This window comes from Eucyclogobius newberryi, unplaced genomic scaffold (assembly GCF_026437365.1).
Source record: "Eucyclogobius newberryi isolate DKJ021-1_F unplaced genomic scaffold, fEucNew1.0.hap1 SCAF_8, whole genome shotgun sequence".
In the NCBI taxonomy this organism is placed as follows: Eukaryota; Metazoa; Chordata; class Actinopteri; order Gobiiformes; family Gobiidae; genus Eucyclogobius; species Eucyclogobius newberryi.
Genome location: NW_027316500.1, coordinates 22,216,272 through 22,242,162, shown reverse-complemented (window position 1 = coordinate 22,242,162; position 25,891 = coordinate 22,216,272). Strand labels below are relative to the sequence as shown.

General features: G+C 38.3%; 1 protein-coding gene across 2 annotated transcripts in view; it reads left to right on the top strand.

Moving 5' to 3' along the window:
* Positions 1–2,382: 2,382 nt before the first annotated feature.
* adam12b (ADAM metallopeptidase domain 12b) overlaps positions 2,383–25,891 on the top strand; it is a 104,991-nt gene continuing 81,482 nt past the window's right edge. For both annotated transcript variants that reach the window (XM_072437086.1, XM_072437085.1), the window contains exons 1-3: positions 2,383–2,634; positions 16,268–16,392; positions 19,736–19,809. In XM_072437086.1, the coding sequence (XP_072293187.1) occupies positions 2,523–2,634; positions 16,268–16,392; positions 19,736–19,809 (311 nt within the window). In that variant the 5' untranslated portion in view covers positions 2,383–2,522. The remainder of the gene's footprint in view (positions 2,635–16,267; positions 16,393–19,735; positions 19,810–25,891) is intronic.

Here is a 25,891-nt window from a genome sequence, read left to right as displayed (position 1 = left end):
TGCTATGACATCTGTGGCCCTGTGCCTACAGCAGAAGCAGACTAAAAAGATGAGTCCAAAGCAGACCTGGATTGTGCACTGGTTCATCTGTGCGAGGACAGACAAGACTATCTCTGCTCACAGGTATTTCAGCATGAGGGATGGTTCGTCACATTATCTGCTGAGCATTCATTTCCATGTTAGAAGATAAATTGATTCGAGCGAGCTTCTTCATCTTGAAAGTTAGATCTGACAATTAATAATGAAGTTTAGGTTATATACATCAAATTGGTGATATTTCAAGCGTACACACAGTCTAATTTTTTTAAATAGTTTTTATTCTCTGATTTTGTTCACTAACGTTAAAAAATATATATATATATATATATTTTTTTAGCACATCCTCCTCAAGTTAAGCAGGAATTTGCATAAATGATTGAATTGAATGTTTACCATTCATAAATTGTATATACTTTAGTGCGCTTTTAACCATGTTATAGCGGTGTTCCCCCATTTGATGGGTTTGTGGACGATTAAGGGTTCCAATCCTGGATTGTACAGCATTCACTGCTCTGTATTTGTGATTATTCCAAAAATGTCAGATTCCGAGTCATAAAGGTCAGAACCCCTTTTTCAACCATAAAACAGGAAAATTAAAATCTACTGCTTGCTACATGAAATATTACATTGAAGAATCAGTTTACAGTTTTGAACAGGAAGTCAATGCACCTGTTTCTATTATGAAATAGTCACAGATCAATATACAGTTTACAATGAACAATACAGAGTGTAAAGATCTGTGTATGTTATAGTTTAATACCAAAAGCAATACAATATGTCTTAGTGGCAATGCATGTTGGTGTTGTTAGGCAAGATTAATTAAGACGATTAACTTGGCAGAGGACTACGCAGTTAAATCTTGAAATGTGGCAATCATACCATCAGAAATCAGTAATATGTGACAGGATCATGGCAAATAAATATGTTTTTGCTGCTTCGGTTGATAGACATCAAACATCTCTTATGTAGCTGAAGTTTGATAGAGTTTGATTGAAACTGTATTCTATCATGTATTATTATTTTTGAAGTACCTGCTCTTTGACTCTAACAGCACAAGCAGGGGATGATCTGGACATTACAACACAGAGCCCAAGTGCCCACCAGCTCGGAGGGAAACAGCCTGTGGTTACCCAGCTTGGGCTCTCAAAAAAGTATGGAGAGCCAAAAAACAGGACAAAACGGACAAAGAGGAAACAGAACAGGAGTCTCTATCCCTTATGTGTCTGGACTGTCTGAAAAACTACAAAGGATTTTTGGGAAACATGAAATCCCTGTTTATTGAAAACCGGGCAAAACTGGTTCAACCTAAGGACAAGATGCTGCCTCAAACGCAGAGCAATGTAGTGTATTCTATCCACTGCAGTGAGGAGAGTTGTAAAGAGCGTGTTAACAGCAAAGGAGGCACGCGATTACAGAGCGCCGTGCATCTCCATCTTAAAGCCACAAACCACTCTTTTGACAACAGTGAGAGGAGGACATTTTGTTAAAAAAGAGAACCCCTCTTTTAACATAAATTGAGGTTTAAGGTTCAATCTACGGGCAGTGTACAGCAGCATTTTGAACCCATGGGGCAGAATCAGACATGGCCATTCTGATGCTATTCAGGTACTCAGTGTTGAGGGCCTTGCAGTCAGGTAACAATACGATTGCCCATTACAGGGCTGTTAGGGTAACAAAGAATATTTGTTTCAGATGAATCTCACAGTGTAAACAAAAACAAAACGGGACAGGATATTAACAAGGAATTCCGGGGCTTACTCAGAGTAGGAAAAATATCAAAGTTCTCAGACTAGTTCTGCAGATTGAGAATGACTTTCGGATGAGAGTCTGTGTCCAGATGACTACTAACTGAAGCTTTTTCTACAATGGATCACTCCTGGATGAATAAGTGATTACAATGACTTGTCAAAAAGTATAAAATAGCAATAATATCTAGTTCATAACAGCAACATATCACATAATTCAATCATTCCCCCTCCCTGCAGCCCTGCTGCTGTAGGTCACTGCACTACAGTGTGATGATGTTTGTGTCTGTCAGCTGATTAGCCTCGGGCTGTGGAACACGGAGGCGTTAGGACCCAGCGGAGCTCACCGTGCACATGGCAGAGGCTGCTGCTCCTCAGCTTCAATCTTCTGCTCCAACATCCCTCATTCTCTGCTCTCCTCTTCTCCCCGCAACTTCTGTCTCCACGACACCTTTTCACACATAAAAACACACACTCCATCACCTCCTTCTCCGCCATTCACTGTGCTCCTGTACCCGCCAAGAAACTTTTTTTTTTTCAAACATCCGAATTGCAGTATAAATCTCGCTGGAGTCTTGTCTCGCTTTTGCCTTGCTTACCCTCCCGCTTTTGCGCACACTTTTGCCGCGTGTTTTCGAGCTGTCACCGCGGTGGAGCTGTCCGCCGGGGCTGCGAGCGTCAGGCGGTGCGAGCGGAGAGCCCAAGCCGGATTCACCTCACCTAACCCGGGCGGGCATCATGAGAGCGTGGCGCCGGCGGGAGAACTTCGCTCGTGGGGTCTTCGCTCTCATCTTGTGCCTCTCTGCGTCCGTGGAAAATGCCGATACAACAATTAGCAACGTTCGCAAAGGTTTGTGTACATTTCTAAACGCTATTTTATGGTGATTTTCAAAGCCACGAGGGTGTAGTTAATTCAATTACTGTAAAATCACTGCCCGCGCGCGTGCAGTTGTGGTAAAGCAGTGATGTGGCGAAACATGTACTACAAGAAGTGCACATTCTCGACAGAAAATAGTCCAAAACACGTGTTCAAAATGTAAGTTATCATGTTTTGCGCCATATATTTGTCTGCATTCTGTGATTTATATTCGTATTTATTTGTGGCTGCAACAAGACAAGTCACTTCCTTTGATAGAGTCCTGTTGCTTGGATGAAACAATAAGAGGAAGTGTGTCTATTCTGCTGGCTGATAGACTGATGAGTTTATCATTCACTGCCTCATCCTCACTGCTGTAAACAAAATCCAACAGGATGTTTTTACACTCTTGCAGCTGTTTAACATAATCCACTGCATTAATAATAGGCAATTTTAAGACGCTTTGTCCTCATGGGACTGATTATGTTGTGGTTGTTGGAGACAGCAGCTCCGGGTCCCAACCTTTTTTGTCTTGAGTGTCCCTAAGGATTGTCTTAACTCTAATCTCCTATATATTTTTTATGGACTACTTAACTATTTGTCATTTACAAGTAATGATAATTATAACAATTGGTTTCTTTTTTACTGATGTATACCAACATTATCCTACAGACATTTTATTATGGAGTAGAGAGGTCACGATATCATTTTTTTTGTTATGATCATTGTGAGAAAAAACATCACGATTTAATGATTATTCACTAATAATAACACTGTGATCAAACAACAGTATTCCCCTGGTCTAACATGTTATTCCCCTGGTCTAACACTATTCCTCAAGCTTTACACAAAGTCATTTTCTGAAAGACTAATAAGTTAAATGTGACAAAAACAGCCACATTTAGGTCTGTTTTTAATTTTGCTTCTAAAAATGTCACAATTACATTTTGGTTCTTACAATTATATTGTGACCGTAATAATCACGATAATCAATTAACTGAATAATCTTGACATCGCTTCTACAGTATAAGTATATCAAAATCTATTCAACTCAACCTTTATTTTAAATCTAAAATAATTCCATCCGTATCCCTGGACAAGAAAACGTGATTTAAGAGACAAGTTTTGTGTAAGATTAATGTTGTATTTGTCTGACAGTTATGATTTATTTACTGACATGTACCTATAAAAACATGTTCGGACTGAACTTTACTTGAATGGTATCTCTCGGTGGGTTTGTTGGTCATTTTCTTATTGTAGCAGTGCTTCTTGAATAGCTCCATGGGCCATTTAACATCATAAAGGTTTGCATGCATTGTGCAGTCTTTCTGAGTTTGGCTAGTCCTTCTTATATTAGCTTGTACTTTCTTCCTAATATTTTAACTCCCAAACGGGTGAATTAGTGTTAGAGACTATAGTGAGTTGTCCTGAAGTTTGTGTAACTTTAGACTTTAGACGTAACTCTCACTGCTTTAGGTGTGTTCTGCCTTAGGCCCAATGTTGCTAATAAAAGTTACAGCTACTCTAAAGGTGAATCATTGAATGAATATTGCCCTTGGAGAATAAGAAATAAGGTAAGTAAATTATTAATCTGGATATATTGTCCACTAGATATATTGTCCATTATTAGAATTATTTTTCTTTACTTTGCTGTTAGTTTTGCAATTTGTCTGCCTTGATTGCCTAACTTCTGCCTTTAGTATCTTACTGTTTAATACACTGGTGCAGCGTGGTAGTAGTCTTTGATGTTGCTATATCGACTGCACTAACTCCATGTAATGCTTGTTGTGGGATTTTCCGACATTAGTGGAGATTAGCGTTGAGTGAACAAACCAAGATCTCGTCAGCAGGGTTCATAATAGTTGTGAGACTGCGGCACTTGAGCCCAGCTGGACCTGAAGTATGAACAGTAGTGGCCTAAATCTAGTTGCAGAACTCTAGCCAGAATATTCCACCAAAAACGGAGCCAAATTTTGGTTAATGCCTTGCTGACCCGGCTCAAAGCTTGCCTCAGTGGATGATGATCTAAAACTGAACGTGCAAAAATAATCTGTCAAACTACAAAATGGTTGCAGTTGCGTGCCAAGACTTCACTGTGATCAGCTTTTTCTAATAGCATTGTGCGAGCAGTTACCATAGGCTAAGTGGTGCATAAAGTAATAATAACACTGCGGGGGTGATTGAAAGAGTCTTCGAGCGTACAGCAAATATGCATCAATTCCAATATGCCTTTTTAAAACAATGATTCATTTAAAGCAGAACTACTGGTATGTAACTTTAGCAATTGCGCTCCCCCTGCAGCTTCTTTGTGGAAATACACCGTCAGAGAACAGACCCATAAGTATTGTTTTTAATGTAAATAATCTTAAAATGATGAGTCAAAAAATAACAGTATAGGTTTCAGTTTAATTGATTGCTCGACAATGTTCTCCTCGTTTGTTTCTCCTCCCTGGTCTGGTAATTAGCAGATTCCTTTCAGTGCGTGTCAGTTTTCTTCTAAGTTGTTTATTTAGAGATTAGTCTACTAATTAGACAGAACTATAACTCCAAAAATAAAGAAGTCCCAAAGGGAGTTCGACTGAGCGGCCGATGTTTTCAAATATTTGATGAATCTTTCCCGTTCATGGCCTCCATTTTTCTTTGTCTCTCCTCCTGAATATCAACATCTCTGAGTCTATTTTCTAAGCAAGGCGAAGCTCAATAAATAATTAGAATGACCTGGATTAGATGGGGTGGATATCATCTGGTCAGGCCACAGCATCAGACAGAATTAATTAGAAAGATTAGATTGTCTGCGCTGTCCAAACAATCTTGTGAAGATGGCGATTAGAAGCGTCAAAGTGGCCTTCAAGTGATATTCCCGATTTTTTTAACAGAAAGTTTAATGTATGGAAAATGCGGGAAGATAAATGTGTTTGCTTTGTTGTATAGCACATGCCCTTTTGCTCTTTTGGATTCTATAGGGTCTGCAAATCTTTTTCTTCCACCTGCAATACTTATTTTCAACCCTTGGTAACCCCTATTAAAGTTGAGGAGAAAGAGACTTGCTTGTTCTGCAGCAATTACAGATCGATATATTGATTTATGTTGTCAAATTACCACGAAGGACAAATTTTTTTCCAAAAAGTTCAAAAAAGAATGAATGCCTTTTTTCTTTTTACCTTTTCCTTCATCATCCCAATTTTACATTTATTCTCCATTGTTGGCGCTATGACATTGAATTGGCTTTCTTTCACAAGTCTTGCTTTATTAAATAACATTTTCGGAATGAAAAGGTAATGACAAGAACAGCCAGATAAATAGTACTTTACACATGGTTTGACTTTCTTGGAGTCACTGTTGCTGCCTACGATTCTCCCAATTATTATTTTTTTGTTTTTCCGATTATATTGTGACCTAAATAACAATTAACCAAATAATATTGACATACCAACTATTCAAATCTTTCACTCTGAGATTTAAAGATATTTTTTGCTCCGATTATTTATACCGACCTGCACTTTTGGAAGTTGCTTCTTCCTCCCCCCTTCCAAACGCGTACACTTTTTCAAGGACAACCCTGCTTCGGAAATCCTGGAATATCACTTTGAAACATCTAAATTTACTTCTGTGTCTGCAGCCTTTAGCACTGCAGCCTATCTTTCAATTCCGTTTCCTGGGGATGTAAGTCACACCTATCGTCTGCCGTTGCTCAAAGCATTGACGTAAAGCTGCTGCAAAAACGTCTCTGCTAAAGCCATTTAAGAAATAACCTCGCCCGGGCTGTCTTTTAAAGTCTACGAGTTGCTGTCAGTTGACATTTTGAGGACAAGCTGGCATTGATTTGTTCGCCACAAGAGAGCCGCGGACGCAGTTAGAGACGTCTCCTCCCGTTAGGCATCATTGGTCATTATAGCCATCAGGGTGATTTAGCCTCTTCCTCTCGTCCTCACCACGCACCACAGTACCACACTACCCAAGGAGGATGGGATCACAGCGGTAATACATGCTGCTGGTGTTTTTGGGTGGAGCCACACATACAAGTCGCATGCTGTAGATAGTATTGGTATTGAAAAAAGTTAAGCCTTTCCAGATGTCAAGACTGTAATACTTGAAGGCATCTGTAGGAATGATCTCATGGACTAAAGAAGAAGAAAAAGGCGGAAAAAGTCTGACGCCCGCTCAAAAGGATTTAGCAAAAAAAAACAGACATTGACTAAAATATGTGACATAAATAAACATAAACTATAAACTAAACATACAGTTTAGTTTATAGTTCAATATATCTAAAAATAAAAAAAACATTTAGCTATTAATTTGTAATGATACAGCACTGTGATAATACAGTGGTCAGTACTGCTCTCTCTGATCAAGAAGTATTGGTTATTTTCTGAACTGGTCTCCTGTTTCCTGGAGCTGTGCTAACAGCGTTACACTTTTTGACAAGGACATATCTTTCTCTGACAGTAAGTTCACCACAGCCCTATAGAGTCATAGAAGGGAGGGTAAAGGGGTATCTCTGTGTCAGAATGGTTTGTCAGTGTATAAGAATGTGTTTGAAAATGCACAGTAAAACATATATTAAAAACTATGAATAATATGTCATTCTGCATGACTTTTCTGTTTATTGGCAAGTTTCTTTTGAAAAGCTCACGTGCTGCTTACAAATGGGATAAAGCACAGGTATGAAGGGATGCAAAGTACAAAACAGCTACAAGGCTTCACCATTTACTCTTTCAAGCAGAATGGTGACAGATACCAGCAATGTGCAACTGGCATTAAAAATGAATGAAGAAAATGCAGAGTAGTTTTGGTGTAAAAGTGAATTCTTTGAACAGCAGTTTGCGGCGTGTGTCTTTTTGCTTTGAAGGAGAAGTTCTATTCTTATGAAAGTTGTGCTTTGATGGGAGTGAGAAGGACAGAACACCAAAGTGGTCTGATGCAACAGCAGCTTTTTCACTGCGAGACACTGCGGAGAAAACCACCAGGTCGCCTTACATCAATAATTTCACAACAGAAAGGTCATCGCTCCTCACTGTCCGAGTATTAACTGTCAGCTGTCCATGGCTGAGGTTTGGCATTGCTTTTAAACCGTCTGCCGTTTTATGTTCAGAGCTTTTGATCGCAGGAAGGTAAGGCTGAAAGTGTATTACAGAAGGTCAGTTGGCTTTTTGTAGTCAGGGACCTTTGGAAATACAGGTTGTGCTGTGTCCAGAATGGTTTGGGAGTTTGGTGAGTCAGTTCAAGTGATGGAGTGACCCCAGGCAGATGATGTTATGAGCCAGCCTCGCGTTGAGTCTCGAGATGACAGCAGGTGCTTGGGAGAGTCGTTCTGGAGGTAGCAATCAAATATTAACGTTAATCAATCATGCACTCAATTTTTGTTTTGTACTTTTTTAGTGTAATTGCATAGAAAAAGCTTGGTGAATTGTGACTTCTATATTTGCGGTGTACCTACTGCTGTATGCCCCAAAGGTGGGAAGGATCTACAGTGATATAAAGATCAATATCTCTCTTTAAATACATTTGAATAGTGGAAAAAAGGTAGTTTACTGTGGAATGCTTGTGTTTCTTATACGAATTACTGGGAGAACTCTTGTTTGTGCAATCGATTCTCGCTAAAACACATGCTACTTTTACTTGGCACAGTACCGACCATATTCTACTGGGAAGTTGTTTTTCACTTAGTTCAAACAACACTTTTACTGGAGCAATATACAATTTTGTTGACGGACTGACTGATGTTTCCACTGGGGCTCCCACAGGACACACAGGCGAATCTCACCATCCTGCCCAGGCCTTCTCGTGTTACTGTTGTTTCAGACCGAGGGTTTCCCCATTGCTGCTCAAAAAAAAAAGAAAAAGGTTCTTGTTCTGTACGTGTGGAACAGAACCAGGGGAAGACACAGTAGGATTAAACGCCTCCTCAAAGTCCACTCTAATTACCTCTGGGTCATCACTGCGAGTGAGTAATGAGGGAGTTTTAAGGGCCGTTGTTGAAAAGAGTGAAAACATCTCCCGTTTCGAGTGCAGCTGCGGGACTAGTTCAGAGCTTTCTTTCCTAAATGGCATGTGTTTCTGTTTACAGCAGCAATTTGAAATGAAAGGGCGATTATTTAGAAATGAAGCTTTGCGATGGCATTACCACAACCACAAGAGAAATGATTCTGTAACAGCTTGAACATTGAGTAGTGTCCTATTTCTATGTCTAAGATTCTCAAAAAAATTGCTTATTAATTCCTTAATACCTGATTTTTACCGTCTTAAATAGGTGAAGAACAGTTCTTGTTTAACTCTTCGCAGAGGTCCTCAGGTTTTGCTCCCTTACCTAACGCATTCCTAGCATCCTAATTATTCACGCGTTGATGAGTGCTTTTCTCAACTATAAGAGACCATAGCATAACAACAACTAGCATGCTAACAGCGGACCTCCTGCTTCACACTAAATAAAACTATATTTTTAATTACACACAGCATGCTGCAGTCTTATTTTCACCTAAATATCTGCTTTAATACTTTATCTGTGCTGGGAAAAAACAGATTTTACTAGAATACTTGGAGGGGGGGGGAAATCAGGGAAAGCTCCTTTTAATGAATAATTACACATGGACTATTCACTTTTACTCCCTTCTACATTGTTGGCCGCTACACAAAATCTACAAAGTTGTTTTCGTACAAGGGGGTTCATCATCTTGTAAAATAGGAATTATCTCTGTATTATAGAGTGACATTTAAAAGAAGTGTAGCAGGAAATCATTTGTGACATAGTTCACGGACGATCAGATGCAATGAAGTGAAAACAGTTTTGACATTTTAAACCTTTTAAAGCTAATACAACTACAACAGTCAATTTGTTACGTTTCATTTCCTCAAAGGGCAGTGTGGCCAGAAGTTTCATGAACAGGTCACAGAGAAATGCTTCACAGCCCCAGGACAGAAAAAAACCCTCTACAAACTACAAAATGTTCTGAATGTACTGGTAATTCTTAATGTGTAGTGTCACTGATTCTGCATGAGAAATGCACTGTGAACTGAATATTGATTAAAAAAATGTAATTACAATTTTTATATTCTAACATGTTCCATCTTGAATAGAGGTTTAGCTGCTCCATCATAAAATATTTCCCCCAGATTGACCAATGGAGCAATATAATTTATTACACAGGCACTGTATATTTAACACTACAAAGTCTCATTGATGTAACCAGGTAGATTTTCTATTGCATTTTTATTAAGCTAAAGATTCAAAGCATATTCATCCACCATTCCTTTGATTACCGCGGGCACAAGGTAGGTGCAGCGCCCTGTATTTAGGTCAGTGCTATTTTCACAGAGAATGTCTAATTGGAGTCCTACAGAATGTTCAACTCAAGTGTTTGTATAGCGCCTTTGTTCCTCTCAGATCTAATAGATAAAACATTTCACATCTTTATTCATTTCCTTTTTTTTTACCTCAGAAAGTAGATTTAGTGACAGTGTGCGACCAAGCTTGACTATGTGTGTGTTGAAGCATGCACAAGTCTGCACCTTGTATCCTGGTACATCCATCAATAATAGTCATTTCTATGCATTTTTATCTATTTAAAGAAGACATGCTATGATTTTATATTTTGGATATTTTAATTTGCAGTGTAAATTTTAAAATAAATAAATAAATCCTTCTATTGAGCCATCTGAATTTTTTATTCAATCGTCTTTTTCTTTCAGTATTGATTTCTTTAGACTGTGGCTCAGGACGAACCACCCACCTGATCTACTTTTGTTATGTACTGTATAATGAAAAATAAAAAAGTTAAATTGAACAATTATACAGATTGATGATTAATGCAGTTCAACAAAAAAATAGCCTGGATTTCTGCATTCTAAATCTGAACTCTGCTCCAAATCCCATGAATTTTCTCTGACTGATGAGTAGCAGGGAACACCTCGATTAAAAAACCAACCCCCAACCAAATCATTGACGATTAAACATGACTGAATCTTGATCTCAACATATCAGCAGAGTTTATCAGCTGCTCTGGATTATAAAACATAGGCATTAGTTATGAAAAAACAGAACATAGTTGACCTATCAGTCGATCTCCAAAAGGTGCGTTTGTGTTTCGCCCAAGGAGACAACAGATTACCTTTCTATTTTTGCTGTTGAAACATCTTCTGATTTATTCCATTGTCCCATTGTCTTGAGCCAATAAATGCAACACTGCAAGTGCTAAAATGAAGCCCTGGACATGGTAAATGGGCTTTAGTTTTGCGGCTGCTGCAGTGCAGATACCAAGCTTTAAATCTTCACTATTATCAAAGCCATAATCAGACCTTTTATTCGCCAAGGAAGCTGTTATAAAAGAGGAGGAGAAGTACCTGTAAAGTCATGTCACAAGGGGCCACTTTTGTCTCAGTACTTTTATATTTCTGCTGAGAAGAAGGTTGTCGCAATTAGTCTAAGGGAGATTGAAGTGACAGATTTTCTCGAGACGTGAAAAGCGAAACCATTAATATTAAAATTCTCCTCGTTTTATTAATATGAAATGGATTTGGACACCTCAAACTGTGGGTCATGTTGGGATAACTTGGACACCAGCAGCCGGTAATTTGGCTTACAGGTTTTACCATCCATGTAATTTAATATCTTATACCTTGGCACATTACATTTGATACAACCTCTTATAAAACATTTCCAAAAAACTTACAAATGTTAAACAGACAATATGTTGAAATGTCTATTCTGTGTCACCAAATCAAGCCAATGTAATTAAACTTGCTCAGTACAAACTCAACCAATTTCCCCAAGCTCCACACTTTCTTGTAAATAGGCAATCACTGCCAGTTTGGGTATTCAGAGCCCGGCACCTGCACATCATTTTGTGAGGATGCAGAATGTCTCTTTCAATTTATTCATGAATATTTATCATTTCACCCAAGCGTTTAACATTTAAACTTAGAGCATGTCATGGTTAACATTTGTAAAAGGTCATCCTGGGGAAAAAGCAGGATGTGTTGCAACTAGTTTGTTTGATTGTCTATTTGTTTATTAAAACAATGACAATTCTTGAGATTCACATCATAAAAACACATTACATACAGTTGAAAACATTACGTTGCATAAAATAAATACCGGTATACAATGTAGAAAAATACACCACTTAGAATACATAAAATATCAAAATACTTCTTCATATAATTTCATTGCAATGAATAATAAAATGTATAAACCTCAATACTTGCCGTGTTCGTAATGTCAGCTGGAAGGACATTACGCTTTCATATGCTCACATAAAATGAAATGTATGTCGTCATGTTACAGGTCGTATATTCTCTGCCTTCTCTCCTTGTTATGTTAACCACTTTGCACAGTGCCTTAAGCTCCGTTTGTCCTTCAACCCCTGCATCTGACCTTCCTTCCATTTCCACCTTCCTGACCATTTAGTTCAATGTTTACATCGTTCTTCCACTGCTGCTGAGGAAATGCATCAGATGGAATAATACTATTGGTGACATTCTTTACTTTTTTACAATAGGCAGAACACTGAAACACAGATATATTTTTGTGATTTATTTCTTTATAAATGATAAATTATATAGATATATGTCACTTTATCCAAGAGATTCAGATATTATACACAATTCCACTTTTCCCATTCATTAAAGTTAATTTGAGTTTAAAAAGTCAAAGTTGACAATAAACTTTTATTATTACACAAAGTTTCATACCCAGCAGTTTGGCCAAGTGTCTTTATTTGTTTATGTTGTTGGCTCTGCTGAATCCCTGCTGATCAAGGTGGAGGGCTGCTTTAATTCCCATTACCCAGCAGTTAATTGGCAACACTTTGAGACTCTGATAATAACACAGTGTTCTTAAATCAATGAGTCTGTCTAGAGAGGCTTACGATGATCATGTTCTGCCAAAAGATGTATAGGTTGGCTTAGTCAAAAAGGGGTTTAATTGCCATTTTCAGTGAACAGAATTCAGGAATTAGGAACTTGCTTTGGCATTAAGCAGGGGTCTCACTACGTACTCTCAGGGATGGAGCCCCCACCATCCCTAACATGTTAAATCAATCATGTTAAAGAGCGCAGAAAAGAGGAAAAGAGATTATGCTGCCTACACACTACCCGGAAGAAGGACCAAAACAAACCCACGATGAGGTTTCGGCAAATCACCGAAGACGTAGAGACGAAGGCACGTGTACTGCTTCTGTCATTCTGACAGCACGTCTAAAAGCAGGCAATTGACAATTACAAGTTTTAACAAGAAACATTAGTTTCTCACTAGAGCATCCTCTTGAAACTATCTCAATGTGGTCATCTCTCAATTTCATATTGTGAGAGGGCGTTCTCCACTTTATGGAGAATAAAGACCAAGTCAAGGAATTCCCTGTCAACAAAGATGCTGGATAACCTGATGCTCCTGGCAATAACCTGATGATCTTGACTATGAGGCCTGTGGCCAAGAAGAGTTGATGTATCCAAATGATTCCAGCATGATATTGCCATTAGCTAAAACTGTACACTTTCATTATTGTGTATTGTACAGTGTCCATTGTTAATACATTTAAATGTCTTTGTTTATTTTATCATTTCCATTAAGTTTTGGGAAGCCAATATTCAAATGTCTTGATGGTGGATAGGCCTATACACCATGTAATAGTATGTTTTGGCTTATACACCATGTAATAGTGTGTTTAGACTTATACACCATGTAATAGTGTGTTTTGGCTTATACACCATGTAATAGTGTGTTTTGGCTTGTACACCATGTAATAGTATGTTTTGGCTTATACACCATGTAATAGTGTGTTTTGGCTTATACACCATGTAATAGTGTGTTTAGACTTATACACCATGTAATAGTGTGTTTTGGCTTATACACCATGTAATAGTGTGTTTTGGCTTATACACCATGTAATAGTGTGTTTTGGCTTATACACCATGTAATAGTGTGTTTTGGCTTATACATCATGTAATAGTGTGTTTTGGCTTATACACCATGTAATAGTGTGTTTTGGCTTATACACCATGTAATAGTGTGTTTTGGCTTATACATCATGTAATAGTGTGTTTTGGCTTATACATCATGTAATAGTGTGTTTTGGCTTATACACCATGTAATAGTGTGTTTTGGCTTATACACCATGTAATAGTGTGTTTTGGCTTATACATCATGTAATAGTGTGTTTTGGCTTATACACCATGTAATAGTGTGTTTTGGCTTATACATCATGTAATAGTGTGTTTTGGCTTATACACCATGTAATAGTGTGTTTAGGCTTATACACCATGTAATAGTATGTTTTGGCTTATACACCATGTAATAGTGTGTTTTGGCTTGTACACCATGTAATAGTATGTTGTGGCTTATACACCATGTAATAGTGTGTTTAGGCTTATACACCATGTAATAGTATGTTTTGGCTTATACACCATGTAATAGTGTGTTTTGGCTTATACACCATGTAATAGTGTGTTTTGGCTTATACACCATGTAATAGTGTGTTTTGGCTTATACACCATGTAATAGTGTGTTTAGGGTACGTGTACCTTTGAAAATAATGAAGGTACATTAAACCATCCTTGGAGGAAAATGCTACCCCGTATGAGGCATATTTACCATCCTGTTAAAAAATCCTGGGGAGAGCACTGTTAAGGTGCAGCAAACAACAATTAATGATAATGGTAGCAAAATACATCAAAGGACATGCAATAATTTCGATTTTTTTATGAATTTAGCTCCTGAACACAACAAATTTACCGTATATCAGCAAAAAGAGGGGAAATTAATGTGATTTTCACTCAAAACTAAACGTTTCTTTTTAAGCCCTGAAACACTGTCCTTAGTCAAGTGGTGTTAAACTATTCATGCTGAGTTGAAGACAGTGTGCATAATGGTTTATGATATGAGGGTTTTCCTGCTCATAATTTGAAATAAAAGGGCATATGAATGATAAAAATACATTTGCCGTTAACATAAATGTCATGGAAGACTGAGCGATCACAAGTTGGGCAGAAACATGTATATTAGCATATTTTACCCAGGGTCTCTACATGCACTGGTGATCATCTTCTCTTCACAGCTTGCTTTGTGTATTCCGCTTTGTTAACCTTGCATGAATCTTGTGCAGAGCCCTTTGTGAGCATGTTTTACGACTCTGGAATCCCACCCAAGGTATTGTTATCGTAGCTGTAGATTTGGAGCATGACATTCAACCATGTGACATAATGTAAAATATGCCATTATTATTCACATTGCACTTTACAACTTCGTTTATAACAAACCGGTTCAACTGTTGCTCACATAAAAGTCCCAATGATGCTGATGAGATAGGATCACATTTAAATTAACTTTATGTTTTACGTCTAACTTGTTCAGCTACCATTCAAGAGAAAAGAATCGCAAATATAATCGTTGTGTAAACTAGAGGTGGAAGTGCATCAAACTAGTGAAAATTCAGGTGCCACTCATTCCCCAAAGCGGATTGCAAAAAAGGCATTTAAAAGACGTAACGTTAAAAGAGCTGACACTGTTGCTGTGAGACGAGGTAAACCAAATGTCAGGCAGAATCCCATCTCGCTGCTCTGTGAAACACGTCTCGTACCCTTCGTGACATGCACACGCGCTCACGGATTCAAACATGCTTCACGTCTTCATCTCAAGGGATTAGCCTTTGCGCGGTAAACAACGGTCTTCTCTATGTTCCTTTAGTGACAGTGGGGGGCCAGGAACCTCAAACAACTTCTTTGGCTTCCCCGCTGCCACAGTCTCTTCAGGGCTGATGCCGCTTGGATGTGCTTGGTGACACTGTGGTGGCATTAAGAGTCTATGGACTGATATCTCGAGAGAACGGTTATACTTGTGTGCCAGTTTTCCTCACTACTCAAGTTATTAGGCAATGAGGCAGTTCTGTACATAATATTTAGTTGATTTTAGTAGTGATTTAAACCATTTTTTAAAGTTTTCATGTTAAAGTACCATTTTAGTATTTAGTAGTTTCAGATTTTTGTTCTTTGTCATCACATTTCAATTTATTGGCAATATTTTGGATTGGCTTGCCCCAATATGAAAGGATTCTTGTCTATGCTCTATGAATGTAAGCCAATGTATAACTAACCTCCCAGTAGGTATTAATAATTCACAAAATTTGCTTGCTTGTTTAAATAATTTCTCATCAGTCCATATTTAAAGGTTGTAGATTGTATGGTTAAGCGGATAAACATGTAAGCCATCATGTGGTCTTTGCAAGCCACAGTATGAAGTAAGCAAACCACTCTTCTTTTTTATGGTCTTGCTAGCAAAAGATGAACTTCTTTCAAACTGCGCTGAACATCTATTATTGATAACAAGTCTACAGACTACGGCTGCTGTCTTATTGCAAAGTGCCTCTGGGACATCTCTTGCTTTTACCGTCTTTACACAGTGCATTATCGCATTATCGTTCTCGAATATGTCATATTGAGTCCCAATGAGCCACTATTGCTGTTCCACTAATAAGACATGATTTGCTTGAAATATTGAAAGCGTACAAACAAATTTGACTCCTGACCTTTTTTCAAGTTTCTTTACATGTTTTCCAAATTGTAGGTGTAGTTGTGGTAACAGCAACTGCTATATTTAAGTTTTGAGTTTCACAATGAGTTATTTGTGTTTTGTTTACAGGAAATGGTCTGGATGAGAAGAGGATGCAATTGGAAAACTGGACCAAACCTCAACGCTATGAGACCACCATACCTCTACTTCTGAAAGGAAAGGAGCGGAGACCTCTGAGTCAGCTTACAATCACGGTAAATAAATACTCGTTCAGGAAATGATCAAGGCTCTCAGGTTTTGATCGGGGCTTGGCAGGAGATTTTAAGGGGAGTTTTGGGAGGTGATGATGTAATTAAACTACAATAATATGGGTTATAACATCACTGCAATGAGCTTTTTAACTGAATTATTTTTAATCGATTCCTGTTCACTTCCATCCTAACAAATCAAGACACAAACATTAGTATTGCATCTTGCCAATCCGTCTGTCTCTATCCACAAAACATATATACAGACAGAAACGTTTCAATGTGTGGGCCATGGTAGGGGCATGACAAACTAAACTTTTTCCTTAATTTAGGATGCTTCCTGGTGGATTATGTGTCTTTTAAGCACATCTAGGTTAAGTCACAATTGAGTCTTAATGAGATGAGCTTGTGTTTCCCCAGAAAACCTAACAGATGGTTTGGTTGATGTTAAAACTCTGCAGACGGCACCGGCTTCACGTAGCGCACAGGTACCGTTAGCATTCATTGGACAGCTTTATGATTCTCCCTGTCTTCTTGTCTGGATTTAGCACCTTTTCTCTTGCTGAACAGTGATGCATAAAGCAGCTCTTCTACATTAAAATGAATGGTCAGATTTGAGAGGCATTTGAACCTTCTGTTAGTGGCTGTTCCATATGATGCCGACTTGATCTACATATACTATTACTAATACTTACTCCTATCTACACTTCACTTGTACACAGTTTATGACAGATGTGCATTATCCCCTTGTGAGAAACACACAAAGAATTATGAAATCTTAACGTCTATGGCACCAGCACCAAACTTACCCATGACTCAGTGCACCAGCCCCCTTTCTGCTTGATGTAACCACAGAATACACTCCCCTCCCTGGTTGCCTTTTCTTTTTGTATACTCGCTCCCTGTAGTGGCTGCTCTGCCTCTTCGTGTTTTCTATGTACTCGCCTTTGTTTATTGAATACAAGTTAGGCCCATCGGCGCTACATGCTGTGAACAATTTGTGAACCTCGTCAGCCTTTCATCAGTCACGGCAAACCTACAGCAGCGGGAAACAGCCTGGTGACAGCATATCATGTTTGGCATTGAGCAAGAACTCAATGGAACATAACGCAAAACATAAGATATTTGAGGACAGCAACAGCTTATACTAAATATGTTGGGATTTAAAAAAAGAAAAAAGAAAAAACATATACTGGGTACATTTAATATTAAAACAAGAGAACTGTGAATCTGTTCTCGACAGTTCTGAAAAAAGTAAAGTAGATGGATTTATAGAGAATAGATTTTTCACCATTCATCTCAAAATGCTGTGTGTTTTGCATGGTTAAAGCCACATAGTAAAATGCCTGAAGAAGGACAAAAATAAGGATAAAAGGAAGAAAAATTGGGAGCTCAACGACCTGCGTGGTGGATGTACTTTTTCCCCACAAAGCTTTACTACTTTAAGTGTTAAGTGGAACAAAGCCACTTTTTTAGCATAGAACGGATTGTTTGATATAATTGTGATTTAAATTATGAGTCAAATAATCGTGATGATGATTTTTGAGAAACTAACACTGACACAAACAAAAATGTCACCGATATCAAACTCCTAATTCTCAACTACAAGACCATTTTGGCAGTGGGTTATCATAAAAAGAAGACACAAAGTTTATGTTCATAAAAGCGTATAACTTGCGGGCAAAGCGTTTGAAGTTGGACCTCCTCCGCTGTAGCGTTACCTTTTCCTGGAGAGGGAGGTGCATGAAGAGAACTCCTCAAGCAATCAACCATTTTTATGAAGTGGAGAATTTACCATCTGTAAATTCAGTTACAGCCTCCTGCTTTGCCATGAAAGAAGGGCGGCGCCGTGTTAATTACAACCACCCCATTCTGCCAACTACAGAAATGTGTCACATTTGTACATCTGTCTTATTTAGTTATACTGCATAAGTCAGATACAAGGCTTAACCGCCCGCTTATGCTGACTTTTTCTTGACTGGTTGCCAGATTTTGCATAACACTATCTGTAGGTTTGCCGCCGAGGAGCACTTTTGAGTCTCGGCCCGTCCAGCAAGGGTTGAACCGTCATGGGTTACAGATTTCTCCAGCTTTGCTCAAATAGAAGGTTATCAAGCAGTTGTATAGTGTGCCTGAGTTATTACTTCCATACAGAGCTGACCTCCGATAGGGTCCATTCAATAATGTCTGGCCTGGCCCGCAGACCTCAGAGGTGTCATAGGGGAGGGATGGCGCACCGCTGCTGAATATAAATCATTACAACATAAATCTATTTTAGTAAGCGTGTCTGACATTTTGTTCTTTCTTTACTTTTACCCAGACAAGATTGAAGAAGTCCAATCTTTACTTCTTATACTGTACAAAGTGGGCTTTGTGAATGCGCTGATGGGCCATGGGCCAGGGAATCATATCAAGTCGATCTCTCTCAGTCCACGCTCTAGCTGAACCAGGAGTTCTATGGAGAACACAAAGAAAAAAATATTATTGAACCTTTGATAACAAGTAAACCCACTGGAATTATTAATTTATTTTACATTTTGGTCCAGATAAGACATTTGACACTCTTATTCAAGCATTTTTACAACAACACTGTACTGAATCTTAATAAATGGTGTTCAAATGGCATACTGGTTTAATGAGTGGTGCAAATTATTCTATGTGATGTTTTTAAGCAGCAAATTAACAAATGAAAAACTATGAAAAGCAAACGGAATATACTAAATCATGCACAGATTGAGCAAACGCTGAATTATGTATGGCAAGATCGATTAATCGATAATCATGATTATTCAGGTTCGAACTATAATCGTAAGAACTCAAATGTAAGATTGTGACTAATATAGACGAGGTCATTTAAATTCAATTCGTACTCCACAAAAGTACACCTAAATGTACAACTTTATTTTTTATTCAGAAGTTTGATTTCATAAAGCTGTTCACATACTGTTGGAGCATTAATGTTCTAGAATAAAAGAAAATTGAGGATCTAACTTTTGTTTTGTCAATGCTCATGAATCATAAATTATCGTTGTATTGTGTTGTTTCTTTTCACAATAATCTTAATCTGAATTCTGTAAGATTAATGTTATTTTCGTAAGGGTAAAACATTTTTTAACTCAAAGCCATTTCAAAACTCATTCAGTGCTAAAGCCAGACCCTTTCTGTCAAGAGCAGGCAGCAGTAGGAAGCAGCCTGTCTCTTCCTGTTCCGTGCACACTATTGTACCTTGCCATATCCTGCTCTGTTTGTCTGAATAAGGTGAAACTTTCACACAGGCGCTTCCCCACAGTCCGGATGGCTCAGATCCGCTCTCCAGCTCCAAAAACCTCATGCCTTTTTTGTGTTTCAGGGCTACCCTTCATCCCTGCAGCTGCTGGTGGAGGCGGACGGAGAACAGCTGATCCTGTCCCTGGTTAAGAATGAGTAAGTCACTGCTGCTTAAAGCTCATGGACAGGGTGGGCCGTATTGAGCAAAATTAAAGGAGATATATTGTGCTTTTTTCAGATACTTAGTATTAAACTACATAAGCAGATCATATTAATTTACATTGTGTTAATTGTTAACTGCAATATTGATCTAAAAGGCTTACTCATCATTTACATGTTTTAATTTTTAGAAGTGGCTATGTGATTTTAGAACTCTACATGTGTCACTTGGAGTCTTCTTTTACATCTAATCCCAATAGTATAAGGCAGTGGGTGGGGATGAGGGGTTGGAGAAAATGGGAATTTCTGAGCACTCAAACCTGCATACATGAATCAATCTTGGTAAAACTTTAAGTAATGACTAATGATGAATCCTCATCATTAGATCATGACGATGATGTTGTAACAAAGTGAAAAGCTCATTAAACTTTTGCATAATATGTTTCCTTTAATATCTTGACCGTTTTGTTCCTGCACATGGTTGCAGTTGAAGTATTAGTCAAAAAAGAAATGAACCACAATAGTCCAGAAATGTAACTTTATATCTGGGTTTTGTAACAATACAACTCTCTGGTCATGTTATGTTTATTTTCTCCATATAGACACTATACTTGATACAGTATTTTAGTTGTGTACAGTATAATGTTAAAAATATTTTTTTTGTAATATAAGATTTTAGTTGTAGAGGATTGAATAAGTAGCTTGAAATGACTTTCTGGGATTATCCTACTTTAGGGTTATTGTGTCTGTGACATAAAGCAGTCTCAATATTATTGTTTATGGCTTCTGGAGCAATAGATCGTGCTTCAAAACTTGTATTGATAATCACACAATCACAATGAATGAAGCTGTTAAATTATGCTTGTGATAGGAGGAGAAGTTGTATGTGTCTGGGGCATGATGAAGTGCTTTAGAGATATGGAGCCTTTGCACTAGTGACGGAGACATAAGAGCGCCTGACAGATATACCGGAAGGACATGTTTATCCTCTTTTATAGTGCTGTGTCCTCTCTCATCACTCCCCTTCCAGCTTGCACGCTCAGCTGTGAAACGAGGCTCAGAGATCATGAGTTCATAAATATGGAGATAGGTCTGGGAAGGGTGAAGGAAATACTTTAACTTGTATGACATTTGGAAATACAGTATACAACTGAGGGAGGGAAGAGTTGCTCTGAAGTCCCAGTTCTGTCTCATTTGAACTTTAAGTTAGACTGTTATTCATAGATTCTATGACAAATGGATGGTGGATTAGGTCTTGAATCAAGGATAATTCTAATATAATAAATATTATATTCTAAATCGTTACTAAGAGATCTTTTAGATCAAAAACATATGGAGTATGTTCCCTTCACCCATGTTACATGAAATAATTCTTAGTTCAAAATACTAAAGTAACTAATCCAATCAACTTAATTTCTATGGCACATTTATTTTTACAAACAAAAGCCGTTTCCAAAGTCCGGCTCATAGTGGAATAAAATCTATACAGTAAATAAAACCATAAAACAGTAAACACGTTGCTAATGGCCTTTAATGCCCAAGTATACATTTTACCATTTTACTATTGGACAGATTTATTGAAAATGATTTTAAATCATTAAAATACATTTCATATCTGGACATGCACAATTGCACCAAATTAAACAGAGCGTTGTCTAATTGCCCTTTTATCTGCTGGAAGTGGATAACACTCGCCTTAATTTGCGTTAGTAAAATGCACATACAGCATTTGTATCACCATAAAAAGGTCAGGAGCCACAAATGCTGCAATATTAATCCTATCCGACAAATAGAAATACTTTAGGAATTTGAGAGTGGGAAAGGCTGCAATTGCAGTATTAAGTTATATAATGGCTAAATAAAACGCCTTGATAGGATCGTATTATGCTTTTCATTTACTAACCAAGAAGCTTAGATTTTTATAAACGTTGAGGTTGAAGGGTTTAGCAGTTCATATTTTAGTGTTCTCTCAGCTGTTTATGTTCCTGAACATGCTTAAAATGTGCACGCTGAACTGAATCAAATTGAATTGCAACACAACACATCAACACATCAAGAACTGTCATTATTATTTTTGTTCTCCAAATGTGTTCATCCCCAATTATCATATCCAAGTACCGGTAATCCCTGCTCCATGATAACACGTGAGTGAGAATCAATAATAGTGTGTCTAGTTTTTTCTGAAGTTACATTTATAATGTATAATCAGTTCAGAAGTATTATCAAACCATGCATATTTCATTTCACTACAGATCCAGATATACACTGTACACTGAAGTTTGCTTTCCTCCAGTCGGGAGAACACAGCTCCACTTCCCAGACAGACTGACTGATGGTATTGCTGATTCAGGTCGTGTTCCAGCCAGTGTTTCTTATTCAGTGGGAGTGGAGACGTAATATTTTAGCCCGCTGCTTTGGGATACAGATATTGACAATTCCTTGATGTATCTGGTCCACTACTAGATGGACTGCCAGTACCGGTAACACTAGAACAAACACACATTGACCGCTTGGTGTAAAATGTGGTAGAACTTACTGTACTTTTGTGGTCATGGTTATGAGTCAAGTTAGTTTTAAATACCTCTCCACCTCAGGGAAACTGTGGGAGACTTTGAGCATCAGGAAACGCATTATAAAAGACATGCATTTCTATTTCTTATGATTAAATATAAGTGTTTGGGCACAGAAAAAATGTGTATGTAATGTAATATGCTATGCAGTTCAAGATTGTAGGAAAGGCAATTTGAGCACCAAGATTATCAGAATAAAACCCTTTACAAACTATGCACATTGTTCATCTCTGGGTTCTGTCAATAAAGCCTGGGGTATTTCTGTATTTATCATTTGCACACACAAAGCTAATAGAGAAAAGAAAGTCGTTATTTGCACTTGAGGCAATATAAACGCTAATAGTTAGATCACATTACCACTTTAATTATATTTAAAAAGTGAAAGAAAAGCAAGTGGTGAAGCACAGGGAGCTTTAAGCACATCTAACTCCATCAGAACTAGATGCGACTGCACTCGGACCCACTGCGGACCCACCTGAACTCAGCACCAGGCCCCGGAAATTAATCACAATTTAATCAAGATCAAGATGTCTTATCGTCCCTGATATGCTTAGGGTTTTTTTTAAATGAGAGGTCCACAGCCAATACAGTACTGTGTGGTTTGGAGCCGAGTTCAGATTTTGGAAGTTTGTCTATATTTTGTGTTATATGGTAACTATTAAAAGTCTATATTATGTTCGTGATATCACCATTTTAGCCAGTATTATTTTGTTTTAAAAAAAAGATCAAATCAAATCGAAAATTGTGATGAATTAATATTCTTTTATTTTTTATTTATATATTTATTTATGTTTTATTTTTGTCCTGCCCAGCCCTACACACATGTTAGACTGACCAAGGTGTAAACTAAAAACAAGGAGCTTCATGGATTACATTCCTAAAGCAGGTAAGTGTTTTGAGATGTGGAGAGCGAGACAGACTAAATATGAAGTGTACAAATGAAACAATCACAACTCCTGCATATGTTTTTGACCAGGACTAAACATTTAAACTTTTTTTTTTATACGATTTATACTCAATATTCAAAATGCATATAATCAAAACATCATTCATGATTTTATCATTTAGATGTACTGCCCACCTCTAAGTATTGGCCCTTTAAAAGCGACCCCTCACTCGTGACCCGGATCAGCTGTGGTTCCTCCGTCTGTGCAGTCTCAGGCCTGGTAACTGCCAATCCCATCCGGGCTGTTCTCTGTCAGCACAGATGTGTCCTCTGATGTGGCTTCAGTGCCTCTGAACAGGTGCTCCATGACCTCTAGTGTGGACTGCCTTTGTTTTGGTGCTTAACCCATTCATTATAGAAGAACAGGAAGTTCGCAAAAAAGAAAATTATTAGGAGACTTGAATCAAATTCTACTACTAAGCAATAAATCCACAAGATCTTATTTATCAAATAATATGACAGATGTCCTTTGTTCCGTTGAGAAGAGAAAATCTGGTACTTCAGATTTAGATCGTTCATAGATTAGTTTTGTTTTTAGTACAAACACGGCATTGAATGAAAGCATTCTTCTGGATTAGATTTTTTTCTTCTAGCAAGACAAGGTTTCAGATCCAGATGAACACCTTTTGATTTATTTACACCGCTTGTTCCCATTAGTGGATAGGCTCCAGTCACCTATCCCATATCATGTTATTTTTACTACCCTCAGGGTATATTTGATAATAATAAGTGTTGTGCAACACCCCATAACATAATAGTTATAAAATATCACCCATATATTGGACCCTGCTCATAAACGTGTTACAGGTACAGAGTGCTTCCTGGAGGATGGGCTGAAACCAGGCTTTTAGCTAGGATTTGAAAACACCCCGTCCAACCGGGGGCTTAAACAATTTTAAGGCTATGGAAAGCCAATATGTGTTTCACAACCTTTTTTCAACGCTTTTACTAAATAAAGCGGCGCTTTTAACGCAGAGGCGATCTGGAGCGGCGCCCGCACGCCTCTCGTATCATATTGAGTATCCATACTCTCGCGCCGCCTGCGCCTCTCGGCCGTGCGGATCACACTCTGCCACTTAGGAGCGGCGTATCGCGCCGTATTTTACATGGTATTTGGCCGTGGAGGTTCGGCATTTTCCAGACCACGGCTCGGCAGCCAATCAGAGCCAAGCACACAAACTTTGTCGACCAATCAGCACGCGCATGCAAATTTTCACTTGTAAACACTCAACTGTCATGGCGCGGACCACGGCGACTATCGTCAAACGCTTCCCGGCCCGATTTAAAAACTTTTTTAAAATGTATTGATAAAAATTACACCGTCCTTGCCCTCGAAAATGTCCGTCCACATGTCGAGATACCCCGTCCTAAAGACGGGAAGATGGCCCTCTAGCTAAAAGCCTGGCTGAAACAGAGAAGTGTGCTACGTCACTCTAGTGGTGAGTAGGCCCCGCCTCGTCTGTCTGCTCATCCGAGGGGAAGGATAGAGGCAGTTCTCTAGCTAAAGACTGCAGGAAACCATAAAAAAAAACACTTTGGGCACAAATACAAGCTACCAATAGCACTGTAAGAAGGTTTTCTTTTGCACGATTTTGTATGATATCGGACCTTTAATATATTATAATAAAAGATAATCCAGATACAAAGGGCCCAAAGCTAATAGGAGTGACAGTTCCAAGCCTGGATAATTGCTGTAAAGCTTATCAATGTGAATTCTATGTCTAGTATTGACATAACATTTTCTTAGAATTAATACAAATAAATTAAGCTGAATAAAGGCACTGAGGGTATTCCTGATAGAGTGAGATGGTGAAACAGAACTGATGGCAACGAAATGTTCCTGCAGTTTTTGCTTTGTCTTGGCAGCCATGCGTTCTGTAGTTCCAGATAGCGCTGGGACTGTTTGCTTCTCTTGGCACCACTTCAGAGCCCACCTGTTCCAAAGCCTGTGTGATATGATTGTGCTCTTGAACAGGATAAACAAGCCACCAGATATAATTAATAAACTGTTGTTGCAAGCAACTTGGCTATGTCCTACTAAAAAGTTGGTGGCTTTTATTGAACAAGTGAGACGAGTAATTAGACCTCAGGTATTAAACATTGATGAAAGTTCCCTCGAACAAAAGTAGAAGTGTATTTTTCTTCTTTGGCATATTCCCCCTGTGGCTGAATGGCCTCTACCATCAACCTAACATGCTGTCTACATTCACTTAAGACAGACACTTCAAAATCCAAAGATCCCTGGGTCAAACGCAGTGTTCATTTGTATAATCCTTTCAAACGGGTCTTTCATTGTGACCAAACAACCAGGAAAAAGGCTGTGGGTGTGTAGTATTTAATGGAATTGAAATGATCATAACTTTGTTTGGTTTTAATGGGTGGATTAAAAAAAAAATCACTCCGACGTAGCTACGGGTCTCCACTTCCGTATGACGTCAACGGCAGCCGTCTACGTTGCTTGGTTTTCATGCTACAGGGTCCTAAAGCCGACCATGTTTTCACACGCGTCGGCGCGGGCGTCGACCCCGAAGGGTTAAGTAACTTCAAAAGTTCAGATATTCTA